The sequence below is a fragment of the Garra rufa genome, chromosome 3 (genome assembly GCF_049309525.1).
Source record: "Garra rufa chromosome 3, GarRuf1.0, whole genome shotgun sequence".
Classification (NCBI taxonomy): Eukaryota; Metazoa; Chordata; class Actinopteri; order Cypriniformes; family Cyprinidae; genus Garra; species Garra rufa.
Window position 1 is genome coordinate 45029310 of NC_133363.1, and position 21083 is coordinate 45050392.

At 35.7% G+C, this 21083-nt stretch overlaps 1 protein-coding gene across 1 annotated transcript in view; it reads right to left on the minus strand.

The window, feature by feature from the left end:
- Window positions 1-8650: 8650 nt before the first annotated feature.
- The window catches only part of copb1 (COPI coat complex subunit beta 1), a 15697-nt gene continuing 3264 nt past the window's right edge, over window positions 8651-21083 (minus strand). The window contains exons 3-22 of the mRNA XM_073837148.1: window positions 20111-20340; window positions 19855-20024; window positions 19634-19748; window positions 19449-19541; window positions 18352-18489; window positions 18131-18250; window positions 17936-18043; window positions 17056-17202; window positions 16751-16896; window positions 16474-16570; window positions 12654-12814; window positions 12455-12575; window positions 12138-12365; window positions 11774-11953; window positions 10347-10491; window positions 10141-10260; window positions 9894-10039; window positions 9720-9809; window positions 9473-9628; window positions 8651-8985 (exon numbers count right to left, since the gene is read on the minus strand). Coding sequence (XP_073693249.1) covers window positions 8926-8985; window positions 9473-9628; window positions 9720-9809; window positions 9894-10039; window positions 10141-10260; window positions 10347-10491; window positions 11774-11953; window positions 12138-12365; window positions 12455-12575; window positions 12654-12814; window positions 16474-16570; window positions 16751-16896; window positions 17056-17202; window positions 17936-18043; window positions 18131-18250; window positions 18352-18489; window positions 19449-19541; window positions 19634-19748; window positions 19855-20024; window positions 20111-20340 — 2771 coding nt within the window. The 3' untranslated portion in view covers window positions 8651-8925. The remainder of the gene's footprint in view (window positions 8986-9472; window positions 9629-9719; window positions 9810-9893; window positions 10040-10140; window positions 10261-10346; window positions 10492-11773; window positions 11954-12137; window positions 12366-12454; window positions 12576-12653; window positions 12815-16473; window positions 16571-16750; window positions 16897-17055; window positions 17203-17935; window positions 18044-18130; window positions 18251-18351; window positions 18490-19448; window positions 19542-19633; window positions 19749-19854; window positions 20025-20110; window positions 20341-21083) is intronic.

Sequence of the window (21083 nt, forward strand, 5' to 3'; positions counted from 1 at the left end):
ACTGCCTGACTGTGCTGCAAGATGAGGGGAAGATAGGGCTAATCAGTTCAGCCAGTACACGCAGTAGACGCTAGGGGGCGTCCGCTGCTATTCCCGCCAGTATGTGTTGGTTTGGAACTCATCATGTAAATGTATCATTGATCATTCAATATCCGGAATTGCGTAGCAAAGGTTTAAAGGAGTAGTTCACTTTCATAACAAAAAATCACAGATAATGTACTCACCCCCTTGTCATCCATGATGTTCATGTCTTTCTTTCTTCAGTCGTAAAGAAGTGATGTTTTTTGAGGAAAACATTTCAGGATTTCTCTCCATATAATGCCCCAGAGTTTGAACTTCCAAAATCCAGTTTAAATGAAGCTTCAAAGGGCTCTAATTGATCCCAGCCGAGGAAGAAGGGTCTTATCTAGTTTACAATTGATATACTTTTTAATCTCTACACGGAGTACACACAGAGCTAGACAATTTGAGCATTTGAGGTTAAAAAGTATATAAATTGTAAAAAAAAAAAAATTTTTAGAAAATAACATCATTTTGCTAGATAAGACCCTTCTTTCCTCAGCTGTGATCGTTTAGAGCCATTTGAAGCTGCATTTTGAAGATCAAACTCGGGGGCACCATTGAAGTCCATTATATGGAGAGAAATCCTGAAGTGTTTCCTCAAAAAACATAATTTCCTCACGACTAAAGAAAGACATGAACATCTTGGATGACAAGAGGGTAAGTACATTATCTGTAAATTTTTGTTCTGAAAGTGAACTACTCCTTTAAGTGTGCCACTGAAAAACCCATGTTGTCTCCCTCAGTGTCAATGGTGGTCCTGGGCAATCTTATGGTCATTCTCTGTTGAATGTCAGACTAAAAACTATCCAAAACCCCTTTAAAACGAGCCAAGGCTGGGAGACCAGTTAAGACCAAAACATCTTAGGCTGGTTTGCTAAATTAATATGTACATCCTCTCAATTAGTAGTTCTCAACCAGGGCACTGGGGCACACCAGAGGGCTCAGCACAATTCCAAGGGTCTGTCAGGTACATAAAATATCAGGTGAATTTCTGCTAATTGCTATTTGTGAGCAAAACATAATAATAAAACAAAAATCCTGTTATCAGGAATTACTGGAAAATTCAGTTCAATAAATAAAAAATATATTATTTTAGGAAAAAAAGTTTGAAAACAAGCAGCATTGTCAGTATATCTAAAGTAAAAGAAACATCTAAGTCTACATAGGGGGCTTTCAGATATTGTTTTGGACAATGGTTCTTGGAATGAAAAAGGTTGAGAACCACTGCTCTAAACTGTCACTATACAAACATTACTCAGCATAAATAAGTACACCCTCTGCAGCTTAACAAGTTCAACAATTACTTTTTACTTAAAGGACATATTCGTTTTCTTTGGAGATACAATGTTCCAGCAAGTCTGCTTGATCAATTACCAAAAAAGCAATTAGCAAAAAAGTTACAATTATTCAGGGAAATATGCTTTTTTTTATCAAACGTTGTGTTGCAAAAACGAGTACACCCTCCTTAAAGTTCCAAAATAAATCTAAATAAAGAAATAATAATTCATTAATTAAAAAACAAGTTACAAGTTAAAGGCCATTTTTGTTCAACAGGTGGGTGGTAAACCAAAACCATTAAAGATGAGTCATTTCTTGACAATTAGGCCTAAACATGTTACATACTCCACTGAATCATTCTCAGACTTAATGATGTCAACAATGGAACCACTTGGGAGACAACTGTCAGGAGATTTACTTCTTTGAACAAAAGAAGAAAGTGGTACAAGTGAAATACCAAATTATTGTTTTAAGTGTGGAAATATAGCAAAAGTAAATAAGCTTGTGACAAAGCTCCTGAAATAAACAGGCCTTTATCACACGATGAGTGAGAAAGAGAGCAGGAGAAATACCAATTGTTTCAGAGCTGGTAAAAGCTATGATAAATGTGACTGTTTTCTACACAGTAAGATGCATCATACAGAAGTGAAATGCATGGTTGTTTTCCACACCGGAACTGCCTACTGTTGCCAAAGCACAGACAAACTTATTTAGCCTTTTCCAAGGCCCATATTTACAAAATAAAGACCTCTGGGAATCCATACTCTGGTCTCATGAGATCTAACAGCATCCAAAATGCTATTGTGTTGCTTGAGGAAGAGTACAGTGAAAAGTGCCTGTCTCACAGTTAAGGTTGGTGGTGGTAAAGCTCTTATATGTGCTAAAAATGTGGAGGAGTTGTTCTATATCAGTGCTGTCATGAATCAAACAGGGAAGTGACCATTTGTCATGAACTTATTCACTCAATCTCTAGAAGCATCAGAGCAGCAAATGAAGGACATATTAAAGGGATAGTTCACCCAAAAATGAAAATTTGATGTTTATCTGCTTTCCCCCAGGGCATCCAAGATGTAGGTGGAACACAAACAAAGATTTTTAACTCAAACCGTTGCAGTCTGTCAGTCAATGGCAGTCAATGGGACCCACGGCTTTGAGAGTCCAAAAAAACATACACAGACAAAACCAAATGAAACCCTGCGGCTCGTGACAACTAAACAATCGGTCTGTGCAAGAAACTGAACAGTATTTATATAACTTTTTTTACCTCTAATCCACCGCAATGTCCAAATGTCCTGAGCGCATTCACAACAGCCGGCGCATGTCGAAGAGCTTCAGTCGATCAGGTTCAAAAGTTGCGAGTCGGTAAAAAAGTCAACACTCCTGAATGAGTTCGTGGAAGCAAATGTAATCATTTAGTTTTTAATCAGTTGCAACAATCAGGATAAGCACAAGTAATTACCATTTTGAGTAGATGCCATACTCACAATCTCTCTGTATAAATAATTGGTATAAAATGTTATACTGTTCAGTTTCTTGCACAGACCGATTATTTCATGTGTTAAGACCTCAATGTATCGTCACAAGCCGCAGGGTTTAATTTGGTTTTGTCTGTGTATGTTTTTTTGACTGTCAAAGCTGTGGGTCCCATTGACTGCCATTTTATGACTGACAGACTGCAACTGTTTGAGTAAAAAATCTTAGTTTGTGTTCTACTGAAGAAACAAAGTCATCTACATCTTGGATGCCCTGGGGGCAAGCAGATAAACATCAAATTTTCATTTTTGGGTGAACTATCCCTTTAAGTAGCAGAATATCAGACATTTGTTGAATTTAAAAGAGAACCTAATATGACCCTTTTTACAACATGCAATATAAGTTTTAGCTGTCCCCAGAATGTGTCTGTGAAGTTTTAGCTCAAAATACCTCACACATCATTTAATATATCATTTTAAAAATGTTAATTTTGAGTCGAAGCAGAAACAAGTTTTTGTGAAACAAGCTCCCACCTCAGAGACCCTGCTAAAAAACATATATTTGGTTTTGATTATCATGTCTATCGCGCTGAAATCATGCATTTTACAGCCATGTTAGTTTAAACATCTGATATAAGGTTTTCTGAGCGCACAAATCCAAAGCACGCGCACAGAAAGCGGCTGTCACACGGCATATCTCATCTCTTTCATGTCTTATTGCACTTAAACTGTCAAATACACACAAGTTTATGTTAAAAACACAAATGAGTTACAAAAACAATTGGTTATGTCTGTGAAGGTAACAGCTGGGAAAGAAATCACATGTTTATATTAGTCTTGTCACCTCTGAAGCTAGGACTCTAAATTGTGTTCTGTGCTCATCTATTTCTGTTTTTATTAAGTATATGTTTAATACATTTAAATTTGGCCATCTTTCCATGCATTGTAGTGATCATTACAAAAAAAAATTTATTTGTTCTGAGGGAGTGTATTTATTTATTCAGAGTACTGTAGTAGCTCTATTCTGTATATTATCTATTGTAATGTTGAAAATGAATGATCTCACTGTATGTTTACTCTCTTTTATGGGTTGCTTGTTTCCTGATCACTTTACTCTTCTAAACAAGCTGTCAAATACAATTTTACATTGTGGGAAATGTCTTTAAATGATTTTATCCATCTACGGAAATCTGAAGAGGACAACCGACAACACAGCACCTGTGTGTGTGATAAATATAACAATTAAGGCTCTTTTCCACCCACTTGAATGTGCAGGGTTTATAATGGAGCTGTTTATTTCCACAGCTGCAGAACAGTGACCTGACACTTACTTACTGAGGCTCAGTCTATCTTAACACAATGACCCATCCTGTACATGTCATGACTTGGTAGTATGACCTCTGGAGATCTTCACAAAGAGGGCCTGTGAATCAACAAGGCAAGAATTTTTACAACATGAGGAAGCATCAGCTGTGAAATGTAAATCCTGTAAATACTATACCACTGAACTCCAGAAACGTCATTGTTAAAGGATACTATGGTTTGCATCTTTTTTTTTCACACGCAATGGTTTGCATACTCTTTTTAGCAGCTCATACACAAACTGACGGAAAGATATTATTTTGAGTAGCAGAATTAATCAATTCTCTTTTTAGTCCTTCATTCGCCCCAGAGGAATTTGAGGAATTTCAATTAACTCGTAATCCAAAACTCCAGGATTCATATGGTCCCACTGCAGTCGCCGGGAGGAAAGCAACACCAAGAGTTCTTTCCACCTCCCACAGTCCTGGAAACAAAAAAGATAACGAGTGTACATGTTGCATAAAACATCTGAAAATTATTACTTTTCCAGTCTTATCTACAGAATGAACTCTCTGAACACTCTTTACTCAGTGTACCAGATATAATCAATTATTTTGCTTTTATTAGGAGTCTGTAATAACACAAAACATCTTTGAATGATATCTGTTCACCTCACCAGATTTTGCCAGCCTTACCTCTCTTATTTGAAATGACTTGATGCCTATTTGAAACTGTTCAAATGTACGTTTTTAAAATAAAGTCTTTTATGCTCAGTAAAGCTGCTTTATTTGATCAAAATTATATATTTGAAAATGCAATTTATTCCTGTGATGAAAAAAATAATATCAACAGCTGAGCTGTTTAACATTTTTGTGGATTCTTTGCTGAATAAAGAGATCAAAGGAACAGCATTTCTTTTCAAAATAGTAATATTTTGTCACATTATAAATGTCTTTACTGTTTCCTTTGATCAATTAAAGCGAGACACTGCAGGTGAATAGGGTAAAAAATTAACTAATAGTTATCACCTTACTTATCATGTTAATTGATTACTTTGATAATTGCTAATATTTTTTGTATTACAAGTTTTCTAAAATGTAAGGTTTAAATATGCAAATGAGAAATAAAATATGCACTAATTTGCATACATTTCTATTACAAAAATCGAAACACTGGATGAAGTCAGTTTTAAAATTCTTGTTTAATTTTTTTGACATGTAAGAGTCAAATGTTTTTACAGAGGGGATATTTTCGGTATTTCATTTTGTCACTCCATAATTCAGAAAAAAAAACAGAACAGACAGAAAACAATGTTGTTGTTGTTGTTGTTTTTTACCATTTTGGGGGAATAAAATTTTGTATAAAATCAAGCAAATGATATATGAACAAATCCCTCAGTAAAAACCTTCAGAATATAGACAGGAATAAAAATGTAAAGTTTGGTCTGTGTAAGTGTTACTGAAGTGAAGATTTATGGCTCAGTGTAGGAGAAAAAACTCATTTTGAGGGAACGGCCTTTAAAAATATGTATTGTAATTAAAATCTATTGACACAAATAGATAAAGTGCTATAAAAGAAACACTTAAAAGTGTCTTTTGGGTGTTTTCTTTCCACTAGCCTGAAAAAAAAACTTTATGAAACACCAAAAAGCCCAAAATGTCAAACTTGACAGGTGCATGAAAAAACAGTGTTTTTGCCTGGAGAGTCTCCCCTTCAATCAGTTCTTTATTAAATGAGTATTAATTTACTTCAATAAATAAATAAAATTATAAATCTTACTAACCCCAAACTGTTGAACAGTTGTACGTTACAGAAGTATCACACAACTAAGAGTGTGTTATTATGACCATTTATCAGTACAGACCTCTCTTGCGAGTGTAATATTGCTTTTACAGTAAATAAAAGACCATGCAAGATTAAATGAATATAAAATAGCACATGTATTATAAATAAAGGAACAAAAACCTCTTGCAAAAGTCAAAACTCACACCATGACTCACATCGTGGAACATTTTCATTATTACTATACATGTATGATTAATAGTCACCTACTGTGTTTGTAATATCAAAACGGAAACTGTATATAGCTTTGTCATTTTGTGATTCACCACTCATTTAGTCAGTGACAAATGATGCTAAGCAATCACTGCAGCATTTTCCAAGGGCAATAATAAAACATTAAAACAATTATACTTACTTTTAAGATGTGCCAGAATACTGATCAATTTCAATTCAATGCTCACAAGAAAATGTTTGACTTCTTATACAATAGTATTTTGAATGAATAACAAGTAAGCGGAATACTAGGCCTATGTAGTCTATATAAACAAGGTTTGCAATTTTGAAAGAACTTTAACCCCATTCTTAAAAATGTCATTTGAAGTGTAAAATCCCCATACAGCACAGAGGTTTCTCTTCTGTTTTACAAAAAACCGTTAGTCTATCTTTTACTGATGTGATGAACATGTTCAAACGTGCGTTTCATAAGAACTAAAGGAGCTGACAAGTTACAATATAGATCAAAGTCTCATTCGGAAAAAAGCTTAAAGATGTCAAAGAAACCAGTCTCCAGCTTTGTATTACTGCTAGATGTAGACTGAAGATTGCTTTAATTATGAGTTTTGCCCAGGAGGAATAGAATAACAGTAATGCGTTTAGTTGTTGCACAATATTTGAAGCAAGGTCTTCATGACATATTATGTGAAACACGTATTAAAAGATTAAGTACGAGCTGGTCCCCGCCATTAATAGTGTTTCCTCAGAACTTTATTACCTCATTTTCACTAGCTATTATTTCATTACACATTTGATATATCTCGCGTATAAAATAAACTTACAAAACTCCATTAACGTAATTTTTATACAAGCAATGGCCCTCGTTATAAAAGCCTAATGGAATTAAATGCAGACTTACTTATAGTCACCTCAGCACTTTTCACACCTATCTCTAACACTCCACATGAAACTGGAAACTACTTAAATCTAATGTATCATTTACATTGAAAACTGCTTCCACTGCACTTTAACAGACAACGACTAGTGACCAGGTACAAAGCAGTCATTACATACACTGCTGCTTGAAAGTCTGAGGTCAGTTTTTTCTTTTTTTTCGTGAAAGTAATACTTTTATTGAACAAGATAACTGATCAAACGTGTCAAGACATTTAAAGAGATTTCTATTTCATATCCACCTTATTTTTCCTGTAAGAGTGGGCGCGTCAATTGTACATTTTATGGGTGTGGCTTCCGGTCTCTTCAGCCTCTATTTTTACCTGTACAAAACAGTTTGATTTGCTCCTTGATATTGCAAATGAGTGTATCTTACCATATTATTTTAATGTATTATATTATTTATGAACACACTGGTTTGTAGTGGAAACGGTTTTACCTTTTACTGCGCTTATGTCACGATTTGGACAGATATGCCCAGCCATATCAGCAATACTGGGATGTACACAACAGCATGGATTGCATGGTTAATGTACTACTAAATATGTTGTTCTGCAAATTTATTCTGTCTAAACCACACAAAAAAAAACACGTGGAAGCTGCTAAATTATATAGAGAAGGACTTAGTAAGCAGGAAAGGGTGCAACAGTTTTAAAAAAACTAAAATTAATTAAGATATTAGCCTAATATTTCACCTACCTGACTGAAATAAGAACAAACATGAATGTTGTCAAGATTCTTGACCTGAAAATCCTAGTTCAGTTTTACCAACCACTAACACATTTTGTTCCTCAGTTTTTTTGCACTCTTATAATTAATTAACTTCTGGCAGTCTGTAATACTCCGAATGTTTTTCCCGGTCCAACCGATTAGTACAGCCCAAAACATGACAATAATTGACCATTTTCAGGAGCAATAATCAGCAAAATATGTGAGTTTCGCTCAGATATACGGCATTGTTTACATCCAGTGCCATCAATATGGCAATAGTTCTTTTGAACGTTCAATTCATCAGTCTTGGAAAAATAAATCACAAGTTCTCCTAAAACATTAAGCACCACAACTATTTTTAACACTGATGATAAAACCATAACAAGAAATGTTTCTTGAGCATCAAATCAGCATATTAGATTTATGACACTGAAGACTGTAATAATAGCTGCTGAAAATTCAGCTTTGCCAAGCTAAATAAATTGCATTTTAAAATATTATTATTTTAATTATAATAATTATATCACAATATGACTGTTTTAACTACTTTAAACTGTAGTGTATATTCACTTGAAAATCCATTCAGGGCAAAGCCACAACCTTGACGCCTTTGTCCTTAATATTATACACTACGTAGACATGAAAGTTATGACTGACCACGAGTCTTATGAGCCCAAGTCATCTAAGAGGCAGGAGACCATAACAAAATTCTCAAGATTCCAGAAGGTTTTCTTCAAGAGAACACATCCTTTGTTGTGTCAACTGTGGTTTTAGGGCAGGACTGTTCTTGACTACTTACAAGCGACCCAATTGATAAAAAAAAGGGTTGTTTTAACACTATTTGTTAACAAGAGAATGCAAACGCTTTCGTGGTGTATGGTGTGCAATGTTTATTGAAACAGATTACAGATTAACAGGGTCAATCCTTTTTAGAGCAGTTAAGAAGAATCGTGCTGGTAGAAAATGTCAAAATGATCCCATTCAGACATAGTTTGAGGGATTGAAGAGCTTAGATCTTGGCCACAGAGCACTGCATGTGTACGGCAGTCTGGAGAGACACAAACAAGCGATAGAGAAAAAAGACAACACATAGGAATAACCATAGCGCTTTTTCGTTGAATCTCGCCTCAATAGCCTCAGTCGCTCAAATTCATGAGATGGACTTCTTCTGAGAAAGGTTGATTTTATCACCCAGACTCAAAGCCATACCCTATAAAAAAAAAAACAGAGGAATTATTAGTCACGCAGTAACATATTACATAAACAAATTCATAGACTGACCATTGAAGGGAGCCCCAAGTATTAAGACGTGTATGGTTTAATATAACATAAATGATGTCTCTTACTGATATATGAAGTAAAAAACCCATGAAAGACTTGCGTTATTTAAAAATGTCTTTGAAATAATGGTGCCCCCCCATAATCCAAAATATGTATAAAACAATGTGTACTACATATTTCAGCATGAGACATCATTTATGTTATATTAAGCCATACAAGTCTTATGGCTTAATATAACGTAAAGGGTTCCCTTCAAAAAATACAAATGACTACACAAAGGTAGTTTTGTGGTTTAATCTTCTGTTGCTTGTAGAACAATAATAGGACTGATAACAATGGAAAGATACAAATGTAAAGTTATGCATCACTGCAAGCCAACCACGTCTGTAAACTCATACATGCCAATCCAAATTTACCTGGCTTTTGGCTCGGATGCGAATATGGCCATTGACTGGGGCATCAGGTCCCATGTGGATTGGCTTTTCAATGCTGACGTTTGCAAGGGCATCCTCCCCAAATATAGAGCGGGCATATAGATTTGCTGCCATAAAGCCACAGATTCCAGACAGGGCCTAAATTACAAAAGCAAAACATGAGATATGAATGTAATAACATTATAAAGTCATAGAGGTGTTTACTGTTCTCATCAAGTAAGTATTGTACCTTCTCTGGGGTCAAGCACTTCATGTTGGTAGATTTAAGAATGTGTAGGAGATAATCGTTCAGATCTGTGATGTTGGTGTTGACGGTAACCTGTGTGGAAACAAAACACAGAACAAACTCCAGACATTCCCTCTTACAGAATGGAGATTAACGTAGCCAGTCCCTTAGCCTTACCTTATTTTCCCATTCAAATTCAGCCCACATCTGTCTGAACTCAGCGTCTGTGCAGGCTGCCGGCTGAATGTAGTCCATGATATCAATGTGAATGTCGCTGAGGACTACGCAGTTCCTGTCACTGGCTGCTCCTGATACATCATATACTGCAAAATGGGATTTTGTTTATTAAAGTGATTCCAGGTCCCTCCTCAACAACATAAACAGTACAGGTATAAATAAAGACAGATACATATATTCCACAAACCTATGTTTCCAAATATGATGCCGTTCTCTGTGGAGGCCACTTTCACGTTTGCTTTGATGTTGGCAAAGTCGTGAGGAGCCAATGTAAGAGGAGACGGTTTCTCAACCAATTTAAGATCACCTGGAGATGGAAGAACATGTTTAGTAAAACATGCACTAAAACATACAAAAAAGTTATTTCTTAAGTATCAAAGGAACAACTTGTACCAAGTGTTGCCAGTTCCAGGGTACAGTTCTGTAGGGTGTCGCTAGTCTGATTAACAACCAGAACATCCAGGACGATATCATACTGATTGACATGGACGTAAGCCTCTGCGTACACTGGATCTGAGAAACCAGTCAACTGGGTGACCTGGAAGAAAACATGAGATGGATCAGTCTAGGACAATGTATGTCAATTAAAAAAAAATATATATTTTTTTTTTCATTTGAAATTTTAATCAGTTAAAAAAAAAAAAAACTTCTCATGGTCTAGGAAAACCTGGATATATGAGGCAGACTAAGCTTAAAATGGTTATTTCTAGACCTGGAAAAGTCATATAAATTTATTAGTTAAATATACAGTCAAACCAAAAATTATTCAGACACCAGATATAATTTTTGATATATTTTTACTGGGTGCAGGACACTATAGTTCATTTATGTAAGTGAGGATAAAAAAATAAGGTATACATAAAAATTCTTCATACAGTGGACTACTAGTAAAATTGATCAATTTAGGACCAAAACTTGCCACTTACATACCTTTCTATCAAAGTTATCTGACATTATCTATATGATACTATATGATTTTTTTCTGACACAGTAACTCTTAAATTCTTGTCATATTTTATTACCATTTTCTAAACTATAGCAAATAAACTGTAATAATGTGAGAAATTTTGAAGATGGCTGAATAAATTTTGGTTTGACTGTAGTGATTCCTTTGTGATTATGAAGATTAATTTGTTCTGACAGTTTATCTGAGTTCTTGTCATATTTTATTACCATTTTCTAAAGTATAGCAAATAAACTGATAATGTGAGAAATGTTGAAGGTGTCTAAATAAATTTTGGTGTGACTAAGTAAATAAATAAGATGCTTGAACATTCAGCTCTTAAAACTTCTGAAATTTAATTATTTTAATTTGAACTATAATCAACATTTTATTTATTTTTTATCTATAGATATTCCAAGGTTATAAATAAAAAAATAATTTAAATAAATAAAATAAAATAAAATTTTATTATAGCTATGTGGTGAAGGGGCCTTTAAATATTGTTGGGGTCAAAAAGATTGAGAACCACTGGACATGGTAATCTAACTGCTAAACAAATCCTCAAAAATTAGAAAGTCAAGTAGCCAATATTTCCAATGCTCCACTGAACAAATAAAAAACATTAGCGGAGCTATGGAAATTATATACTGTAAGATGCTAGAAATGGGCAGAAAATTCAGACTCCTGCCTAATGTGACACTTCTGTGTTACAATTTCCATTAGTTGTACCAACATGCCCTCTGGTGGTCAAAGATGACAAACTACAAACAACCTTTCCAACTACAATATGTTTAAGCCTTGCAACTAGTCATAATCATCATCATAAAAATATGGCATATACAGGTTCAAACAGATCCATATAAAATCTTGCAAAGACCTTATTAAGTTTGGAGGCCAGAGGATCTGCGGCTTCTTTCCTCTGAGTATTGCCCATAGCGGCCAGCAGACTGAGCTGGAATTGATCCTCTTTGGATGTCATTTCGTTCTTAGCGGTCAGCTGCATGAAGGAGATCGGATCATCCGCCTGAACCGTTACGTTGCGCTTCTCAGACTCTTTCTGTAATAAAAAAAAATGAATAACACCACGATTAAATATAATGGTCACACATGAATGAGCAGTGACCATCTTTTAACCTAGAAGACATGATCTGACAATATGTTTGTCTATATCTTTACAAGCATATAACCATATTAAAAGGTTTTGAATTCAACCAGGAAGCAATGAGGGGAAACGTGCTTACCTTTTGAGACAGCTTCTCCTCCTCCAGTCTGACTGCGAGCATATGGGACAGGGATCTGCGGCATTCCTTATTAAAGATGTCGTTCATGAGGGGCGAGCACTCGGACAGGACCTTGAGGCACAGTGAGATCCGGTCCACGTCATCATCGGTGATGGGCTTCTTGGGAAGAGACGACTTGCCCAGATGGAGCACAGTGGCCATGATCAGCATGGCCTCTGCCACAAATGACTAAAAACAGAAATTGCACCACAATTAGACACATGAATAATTACAGTTAGACACTGTTCATGCAATGAACTGTTTTCAAATGAACTTACATTTTGCCTTTTTTTGTCCTCTGCAAGGGCAACATAGCGCAAGGCCACTTTGGTGAGGGTGGTGGCCAATGAGGCAGCAACGTAAAAGTCTCCATCCATTAAGAAACCCCTCAGAGGAGGCCTACAGAAAAAAGGGAGATTTTAGAGATGTAATACAGAGAATGAAATCCATTATGTGTCAGTAAGGGGAGATAATCACCTATCCTCTTCTTTTTTGGATGGTCTGGAGGTGCTCAGGGCACTCTGAGTGACGTAAGTGCCCATTTCTGTCACCAGCTTAGGAGCTGGAGCTGCAGTCACCTCCTCCTCAGGTTTCACCTCTCCAGACTCCTTCTTCAACTCGTTTTCTACAATTGGGATCTGAATAATAATAATAAAAATATATATAATTAATAATTTAGAACACCCCAGTTGTTTTACATGTACAAATGGTATATTCAAAGTTCCGACATTTAACTTGTCTATTAAAGCCTTTTTTTTTTTAAATAATTTCACACTCACAATAATAGTTCCTAGCCAAAGAAAGTATTTCTCATTTTTAAACTGATTCCAGAACTGTCCACAATCTTGAAAAATTCATTTTCAAGAATGTTTTGTGAAATCCCCAAAATATTTTTCATTACAACACTATTTAACCATAAAGCCTTTGAGTCAATTTCATACAACTTATTATGTTTACTTATTAGTAGGGATGTAACAATATCAAAATCCAATGATACAATATTTATAAAACAGAAAAAAGACAAATGAAGACTTGAAAAAAAATAATTTTGTACATTTTAAAAGTTAAATTATTCTATCTAATGCACTTTGATAGTTCAAAAATAAGAGCTCCACCCACGTTCTTAACTAAGAATACTAAGTACTTTTTATTTGTGGTTTACTGTCTCAGTCTAAATTACATTCACACTGGTGTTTTAGGAAGCCAAACAAATTTTATATTGGTGATATTCCTATGACAGTAATAGCTATACATTGGAAAACACTTGCACTGTAAAATAAATGAACTTGCACTGTGAAATAAACTTGAAAGAGATATTTTGAATTTGGACTGCAGTAACGTTACCCATTTAAACCGCTAGCTGTCAGCAATTCATACTGCACTTTTAAGCTTTTATTTTGATGGAAAGGGTAAAATATATTTTATTTTGATGGCAAACTCCAGCTTTAGTCTAACAGGTTTTAATCATCTGCCATGAAAATAAAAGCATAACTGGTAGCTCCTAAATGTTGCGTTCCCAAACGTGTGTTAAACTCACAGCACATTGTGAACTGAGCCATTCACAAAAAACACCGGATCACAAGCTGATCGCCTGAACGAAGTTAACGCTTCACTTTGAAGCAGACTTGATGAAAGGATTAAGCCATATTGTGCTTTCGGTTTTAGTTAATTTGACAGATACTGTGCCATAGCATAATGGCCCAAAATATAACTTTAAAGGCCTTTTATGTTAGAATAAAAAGTTTAAATATATTTTAAAAACACTTTTGGCCCGGAAGCCATGTGACCATGATGATATCAAAACAGTTTTGCTACCATTACATCCCTAATTATTACATTAGTCAGGGCTCGAAATTGCGACCGTTTTGGTCGCATATGCTCCCAAAATTTAATCTGCGCAACCTCAAATTATATTTGGGAGCATTTGTGCGAGTGCGAGAAATTGTTGTGGTGCAACTTACTTTCATTTCTTTACAAAACGTTCGCTAGCCTAACTATTGCACAGACTGTTGTGAGCTGATGCAGTGACATGTTCTCCGTTCTCTCTTTTGATTGTGGACAATTAAAAGGTCTCCACGATCTGCTTTTTAAGAAATCTATATTTCGTGCTACAGCGTACATTCTGTCAGACAGTGTTGTTTTCGTCAACGATGACGATGACGAAATCATTTCGTTGACGCCACTTTTTTTCATGACGATAACGAGACGATGATGAGGTAAAAATGGCTCGTTGATGACTAAAACATGACGAGACGTGTGTGAGTTTTCGTTGACGAGACGAGAATAGACGAAAATGTTAGTGGGTGGTCCGTCAGACGTTTAAAATGCATGACATTTCTGCTTATTGTGCATGCCAATTACAACCTAAAAAGTATCTGCCACTATGGCAAGCCGTATTAGCATTAAATACTCTTTGCCAAACTAGCATGGCAAGCCGTTTTAGCATTCTATCCATGTTTGGTTACGCCCACCACCTGGCGTGCAGCGCACAACGTGCTCAACAGGTCACATTGTTGGCACTCAGACAGACAGACGATTAACCATGATGGCGGCAGTTTGCACACAGGGTGGTCGCAAACGGCGAGAGGACCTATGGGTGTATTTCAAATGTGACCCTGGACCACAAAACCAGTCTTAAGTCGCTGGGGTATATTTGTAGCAATAGCCAAAAATACATTGTATGGGTCAAAATTATTGATTTTTCTTTTATGCCAAAAATTATTAGGAAATTAAGTAAACATCATGTTCCATGAAGATGTTTTGTAAAATTCCTACTATAAATATATCAAAATGTAATTTTTGATTAGTATTATGCATTGTTAAGAACTTAATTTGGAGAACTTTAAAGGTGATTTTCTCAGTATTTCGATTTTTTTGCACCCTCGGATTCCAGATTTTCAAATAGATGTATCTCGGCCAAATATTGTCCTATCCTAACAAACCATAAATCAATAAAAACCTTATTTATTGAGCTTTCATATAATGTATACATCTCAGTTTTGTAAAATATTTAACCTTATGACTGGTTTTGTGGTCCAGGGTCACAAATATGTCTTTTATGTCTAAAACCATTCCTTCATTATTGTAATTATTGGTGAAAATAGTCGATCCGGAAGCTCACATTGTGTTGAACTATAGATCTGCTATTTTCACAACTTATAAGTGACACTACCCAACAGAAAAATACTTACTGACCTACAATAATTTGTTAAAAGACTACTTTTCCCCCCTTTTTTGACTAAAACTAGACTAAAACCTTTTTGACTTTTCGTCGACTAAAATTGGACTAAAACTATCACATATAGAAGTGACTAAAATTGGACTAAAACTAATAAGCATTTTAGTCCAAAAGACTAAGACTAAAACTAAATCTAAGATGGTTGTCAAAAACAACACTGCTGTCAGATACAATTCTGCCGCCTCCGTCTCAATATACTGTACAATGCGGCATACATTCACATCAGATGATAACTCAGCGGCAGAGTTCCACTCACGCAGGGGCGTATTTTCCACTCGTGACACACTTTTCAAAATCCCGTTTGTGTCCTCCCACTTTCAAATGGTTTTGTTAAAGTAATCTCTTGTAATGTACAATGCACGCTCAGCGCTGCTGAGAGTTTTGCACGGTCGTTAAAACGAAACCAAAAGTCAAACGCGCACGTGCATTCAAAAGCAATTTTAATACCTCACGTTTAGAGAGTGACTCCCCAATGCGCGCAAATTAGGCTACATAAAATATCTAGGCTATTATTATTATGTGGGCTTTAATAAGTTGTATAGTGTCTATAGCTCTGTATCTGAAAAAAATCGGTCATTTGCACTTTGAATATTGAAAGAGTAGCCTACTTTGATCATGCCTGCATATATTGTCTACACGAACAAAGAAGTGTTGTTTATTTTTTGTTGTTTATACTGTAGATTGTTTAAACATGCAGTGGTTGCCTCTAATTTAAATGGCTGTACCTATAATAGAGAAAACAAACATCTTGTTCATGTACTCATATTTTCATTCATTCTTGTCCCTTGCTTAAGGCGTAAAATAAATATATAAAAAAGGCTTCCAGATTCAGTACATTTGCTTGTAAAACATCTGCAATCAGAATCGACCATGAAGAATCAAGATCGGCGCATTACTAAAAAAAAATTTTTTGGTGCTCCTAACTTTTTGAAGTTGGGAGCACCAGTGCTACCAAGTAAAAAAGTTAATTTCGAGCCCTGTTAGTGTTAATTGTTCCAGACAAGTGTTAATGACAAGCCCTGGAAGTAACAAAGCTATATGAACTGATGCGGTACAGACCTCTCCCAAAGATCTGCGGACTTCTGTCATGACACTCTGGATGTCCTCTTTAGTGCTACAGTATTCACCTAAAATCCACAAAGCTCCTCTGTAAATCCTGCAACAGAAAGTTCTTGTTTAAAATCACTGCAGTGCATCATGATTCCTTTTATAACCCCTGAGACAAAGTACTATTAAGAAATCCAGAATAATAGACCAATTAATGTTTCATATACAGATGATTTATGTAATTGGATTTATTAAACTTCTAAGGAAGCAGTTAAGCGGCATTTCTTACTTGACCGTCTTGATAGCGTGAAAGACCTCTAGCATCTTCTCAATGATGAGAGGTCTAAGGTTGTCAAACCTCTGAATCGCCTCACGCACAAACTCCAGCACATCGGCTGCGGCCGCCTCGTTAGTGTCGCTCAGGAACTCCATCAGCTGTGGCCACAAACAAAACACAAAGAGTAAGTTTAAGAGTGAATATGAGAAAACTGAGTTTATTCAAAAAGGGTTAACAATAAATGTCAAATAGCCAAATGATCTAGTGAAGTGTGTAACTTTAATTTTGTTTCTAGTAATGAATATTTTGAAACGTACCACAGGGATGACATTGGCTGCCATGTCAGGGAAGCGCACACTACAGGAGTGGAGCGTACGAACAAGCAGCTGCCTGTACTTGTCTGTATCCTCATGTTCAGTCACATTGTTGGTTTTGATGACTTCTTTCTTTAGCACAATAACCAGCTGCAGAAAAAAATGAGGTTCTTTGCTTGATTGGGAAAGATTATTTGACAATAAACAGTAAATATTTGATTATTGCAGGAAAGACCTTAAATTTTGTATACATATAATGAAAGTAAATGGGGATGATCACACTGATATACATGCCATTTTATGATTTTTTTTTATGCCATTTTATGAATGAAAGTCCACAGAACTAAATGTGCAGTGTGACCACCCCTTAAAGGGTTAGTTTACCCAAATATTCTGTCATTAATTACTCACCCTCATGTTGTTCCAAACCTGTAGGACCTTCATTCATCTTCATAACCCAAATTAAGATATTTTTGAAGAAATCTGAGAGCTTTCTGACCCTCCATAGACAGCAATGCAACTGCCACGTTCAAGGCCCGAAAGGTAGCTACGGGAATACTTTTTGTGCACAAAGAAAACAATGTCCTTACTACCTTTCTGGGCCTTGAACATGATAGTTCCGTTGCTGTCTATGCAGGGTCAGAAAGCTCTTGGATTTCATCAAAAATATCTTAATTTGTGTTCTGAAGATAAACAAAGGTCTTACGGGTTTGGAACGTCATGAGGGTATAAGAGTAATTAATAACAGAATTTTCCTTTGGTGTTCCTCTTTAAAAAAAAGCATATCATACAGGTTTGGAATGACATGAATAAATGATGACAATGTTAATTTTCAGGTGAACAATACTTGTTAATATTACAAATAGCAGGTTTTGACACACACCTCCTCTACATTGCGAGATGACACCAGGTCCAGGGCCAGCTGTAGGGTCTTCTTGCGGACCTCAAGATCAGGAGTGGTCAAAACCCTCAGAATATCCATCACAAGATCCTGAGAACCAAACGTAGAGTTAAGTTTACTATTAGGTTTGATTTGTGAAACGGATGTCTCCAAATGATGTGATGAACTCAAGTGTACCTGGAGCACACGCTCGTGCGTGGGGTGTTCCTTCAGTTCGATCAGTCGGTCCAGAACAATGAGCTTGACATTGTTGTCACTCTCTTTAATGATCAGATCAATGTAGCACTGAGCAGCAGCCTGAAACACAAAGAACATGCAAACAATGTCATTCCACTTTGTTTACCACCATGCAGAAAAAGCATTTGGGAACCAACATGGTGTTAGATGTGATGTTGTACCTTGATGGCGGTGGGGGCACTGGACAGAGTAACCAGAGTTCCAGCTGCTTCATATTTTACAGCAGGACTGGACGACTGCAGTAGGTTGTAGATACAACGGATGAAACGAGCTCTCTCTGAGGGGTTTGCATGGCAGACCTAGACACATTTATGAATATCAAATAAACAGTGAGAATGTGTTCAAGACCATCTGGCAGTATGCAGTGTGCATAAACTTAAAGAGCTTAGAATTTGATTGAACAAAAGGTATAACCGTGTTGATGATTTCTATAAGACAATAGCACTTACAAAAAAGTAACTGATAATATGTCGTTGGCTCCAAGATGAACAAAATTTTCCTTTGAGGAGTCTGACAATCTATGGTAACTATGAACTGTTGTTAAAAAATTAAAAAAAAAAATATATATAAATAAATAAAATAAATGTAATAAGTTCAACTGAATAAGAAATGGCATACAGGTTTTTTTTTGTTAACTATTACTTAAATACAGCTTTTAAACCTCAAAGTTGAAAAGAACTGATATTCATTATGTATTTTTTCACCCATAAACATGTATGTGAAATCACTAGACATTTAGTGTTGCAAAATCTCACCCCTATCGTACAAACTGTAAGGATAAAGTTTTGAGAAATTAAGCTGACTATTTAAACACTGTACTAAATATTCATATTAAAGTATATATTAAATATAATGTAATTAAAAAATATATTGTTATATATTAGTATATCTATGAGACGATGACGACAAAACACCTGCATTTTTTGCTATGCTTATAACAAGCCTTGTCAATAGGGTATAAGCCTTTCCCCTCACTAGACATATTTAAGAAAAAAAAATTAAAACTGATGTCAAACACTTACTTAGATAAATTTGTTCCAAAACTACTAAGAATTGTGTCTGCTAGCTGGTGTCATTTTGTATGACTACAAGCTGTGCAAATATTTAGCTACTGTTATGTGTTGTTTTTACCCATATTTAGTACAAATTCAGTATTATTTAATTGCGTTATACTAAAATTTTATATACTATAATTCTGCTACGCTGGGTCTCTGAGGGTTATACAAGAATGACTTAAAGATGTGAACAGACACCTCACCTTATAAATCAGTTCCACAATGACAAGCTGTAGAATGTCTCCGAATGTATGCACCTGATCAATACAAGTGCTCAGGTAGTCCAAAGCTCTATCCTGCAAAAATGAATTAAAAGAACAGGTACTTAGTTTCATGACATTCACATTCTTGCACTTTTTAAAAAATTAACTACAGTAAGACTATGTACCTGATCTGCATGAATCAACATCATAAAAGCATTTCTCTTGCAGCTTGCATCTTTTTCATTTACAAGAAAATCATGAATCAACTCAGGAGCATCTGGGATCAAGTGCTCAAAGTTCCTAAAAAAACAAACAAACAATAAATAAATAAATAATAATAATAATAATATAGAACTGTCTTTGATGTTTATTTTCCACTGGTGCACACAAAGACCCATCAACACACCTGTAGATAGTGTAGATGGCCAGGACTGCATTGCGGCGTACATAGCTGTGACGATGCTCCAGACAGGCACGAATCGCTGGCATGAGGGGCTCCAGCAGCTCAGATTCCTTCAGCTTGCACAGGAAGCGCAGGGTGGAGCCACGGATGAACTCATTGGGATGCTGGAGGTCCTGGAGATGCATATCACAGATGGCATATTTGTACAAAGAAATACACATGATAAGCTAAAACATTTTGTTCCATATTTCATGCCTACCTTCCTGTAGGCATCACAGACCAAGATCATCTCCTGAAGAAGTTTGCCATCAGGAGTAGTTTTGGGAACAATCTCCCAAAAAACTAGTAATAGTTTCTTAATTGTGTGATCCTGAAGAGGCAGCACAAAGCGAATAATGGTCATTAACAGGCCTGGAAGCTTCTCTCCATTTAGGATCATGATGATGACCTTCTTCAAAGCTTCGGTCTTGGCTTTGATTTCACCCTTTTCTGTTTTGAGGAAAAAATAAGAGAGGAAACGTGTTACACACATTCACTAACTTTAAAATGTTTGGTGCCAGTAAAATAGTACTTTTATTCAGTAAAGACCCATTAAATTCAAAAATCAAAAGAGACAGCAAAGACTTTTGCATTTTTATAAAAGATCTATATTTCAAATAAATGCTGTTCTTTAGAACTTTCAGACAATAACAGCACAACTGTGCTAAACATAATAAACATTTGAGCACTAAATCAGTATTAAAATGATTTCTGAAGGATCATGTGACTGGAGTAATGGAGTAATGGCCTGACAATTCAGCTTTGCCATCACAAAAATGAATTACATTTTTTAAATATATTGATGTAGAAAACAGTATTTTAAATTCTAAAAATATTTGATCATATTAATGTTTTTACTGCATTTTGATCAAACTTATGCAACCTTAGTGAGCATTAGAGACTTCTTTCAAAAACTTTTAAAAGTTAAAGGTTGTATCAGCGATTTCTAGCCTAAAACATAAAGTGTCAATTTCAGCTGACCTTTCTTCACGATCCGCTCGCTGCCTGCCCCATAAATTGTCTGTGAAAAAAAAACGCGTCTCTCTGGTCAGCCTAGGGTCCGAGATATGCCAAAAAACCAATCGGCGCTATCAACTATTCCACAGATAAACAAACAGTGTTCCAACCAATCAGCGTCAGGGGGTTCGTGTTGTGGACTTTCCTACTGGTGCAGGGATGTGAGGGAGGCGGAG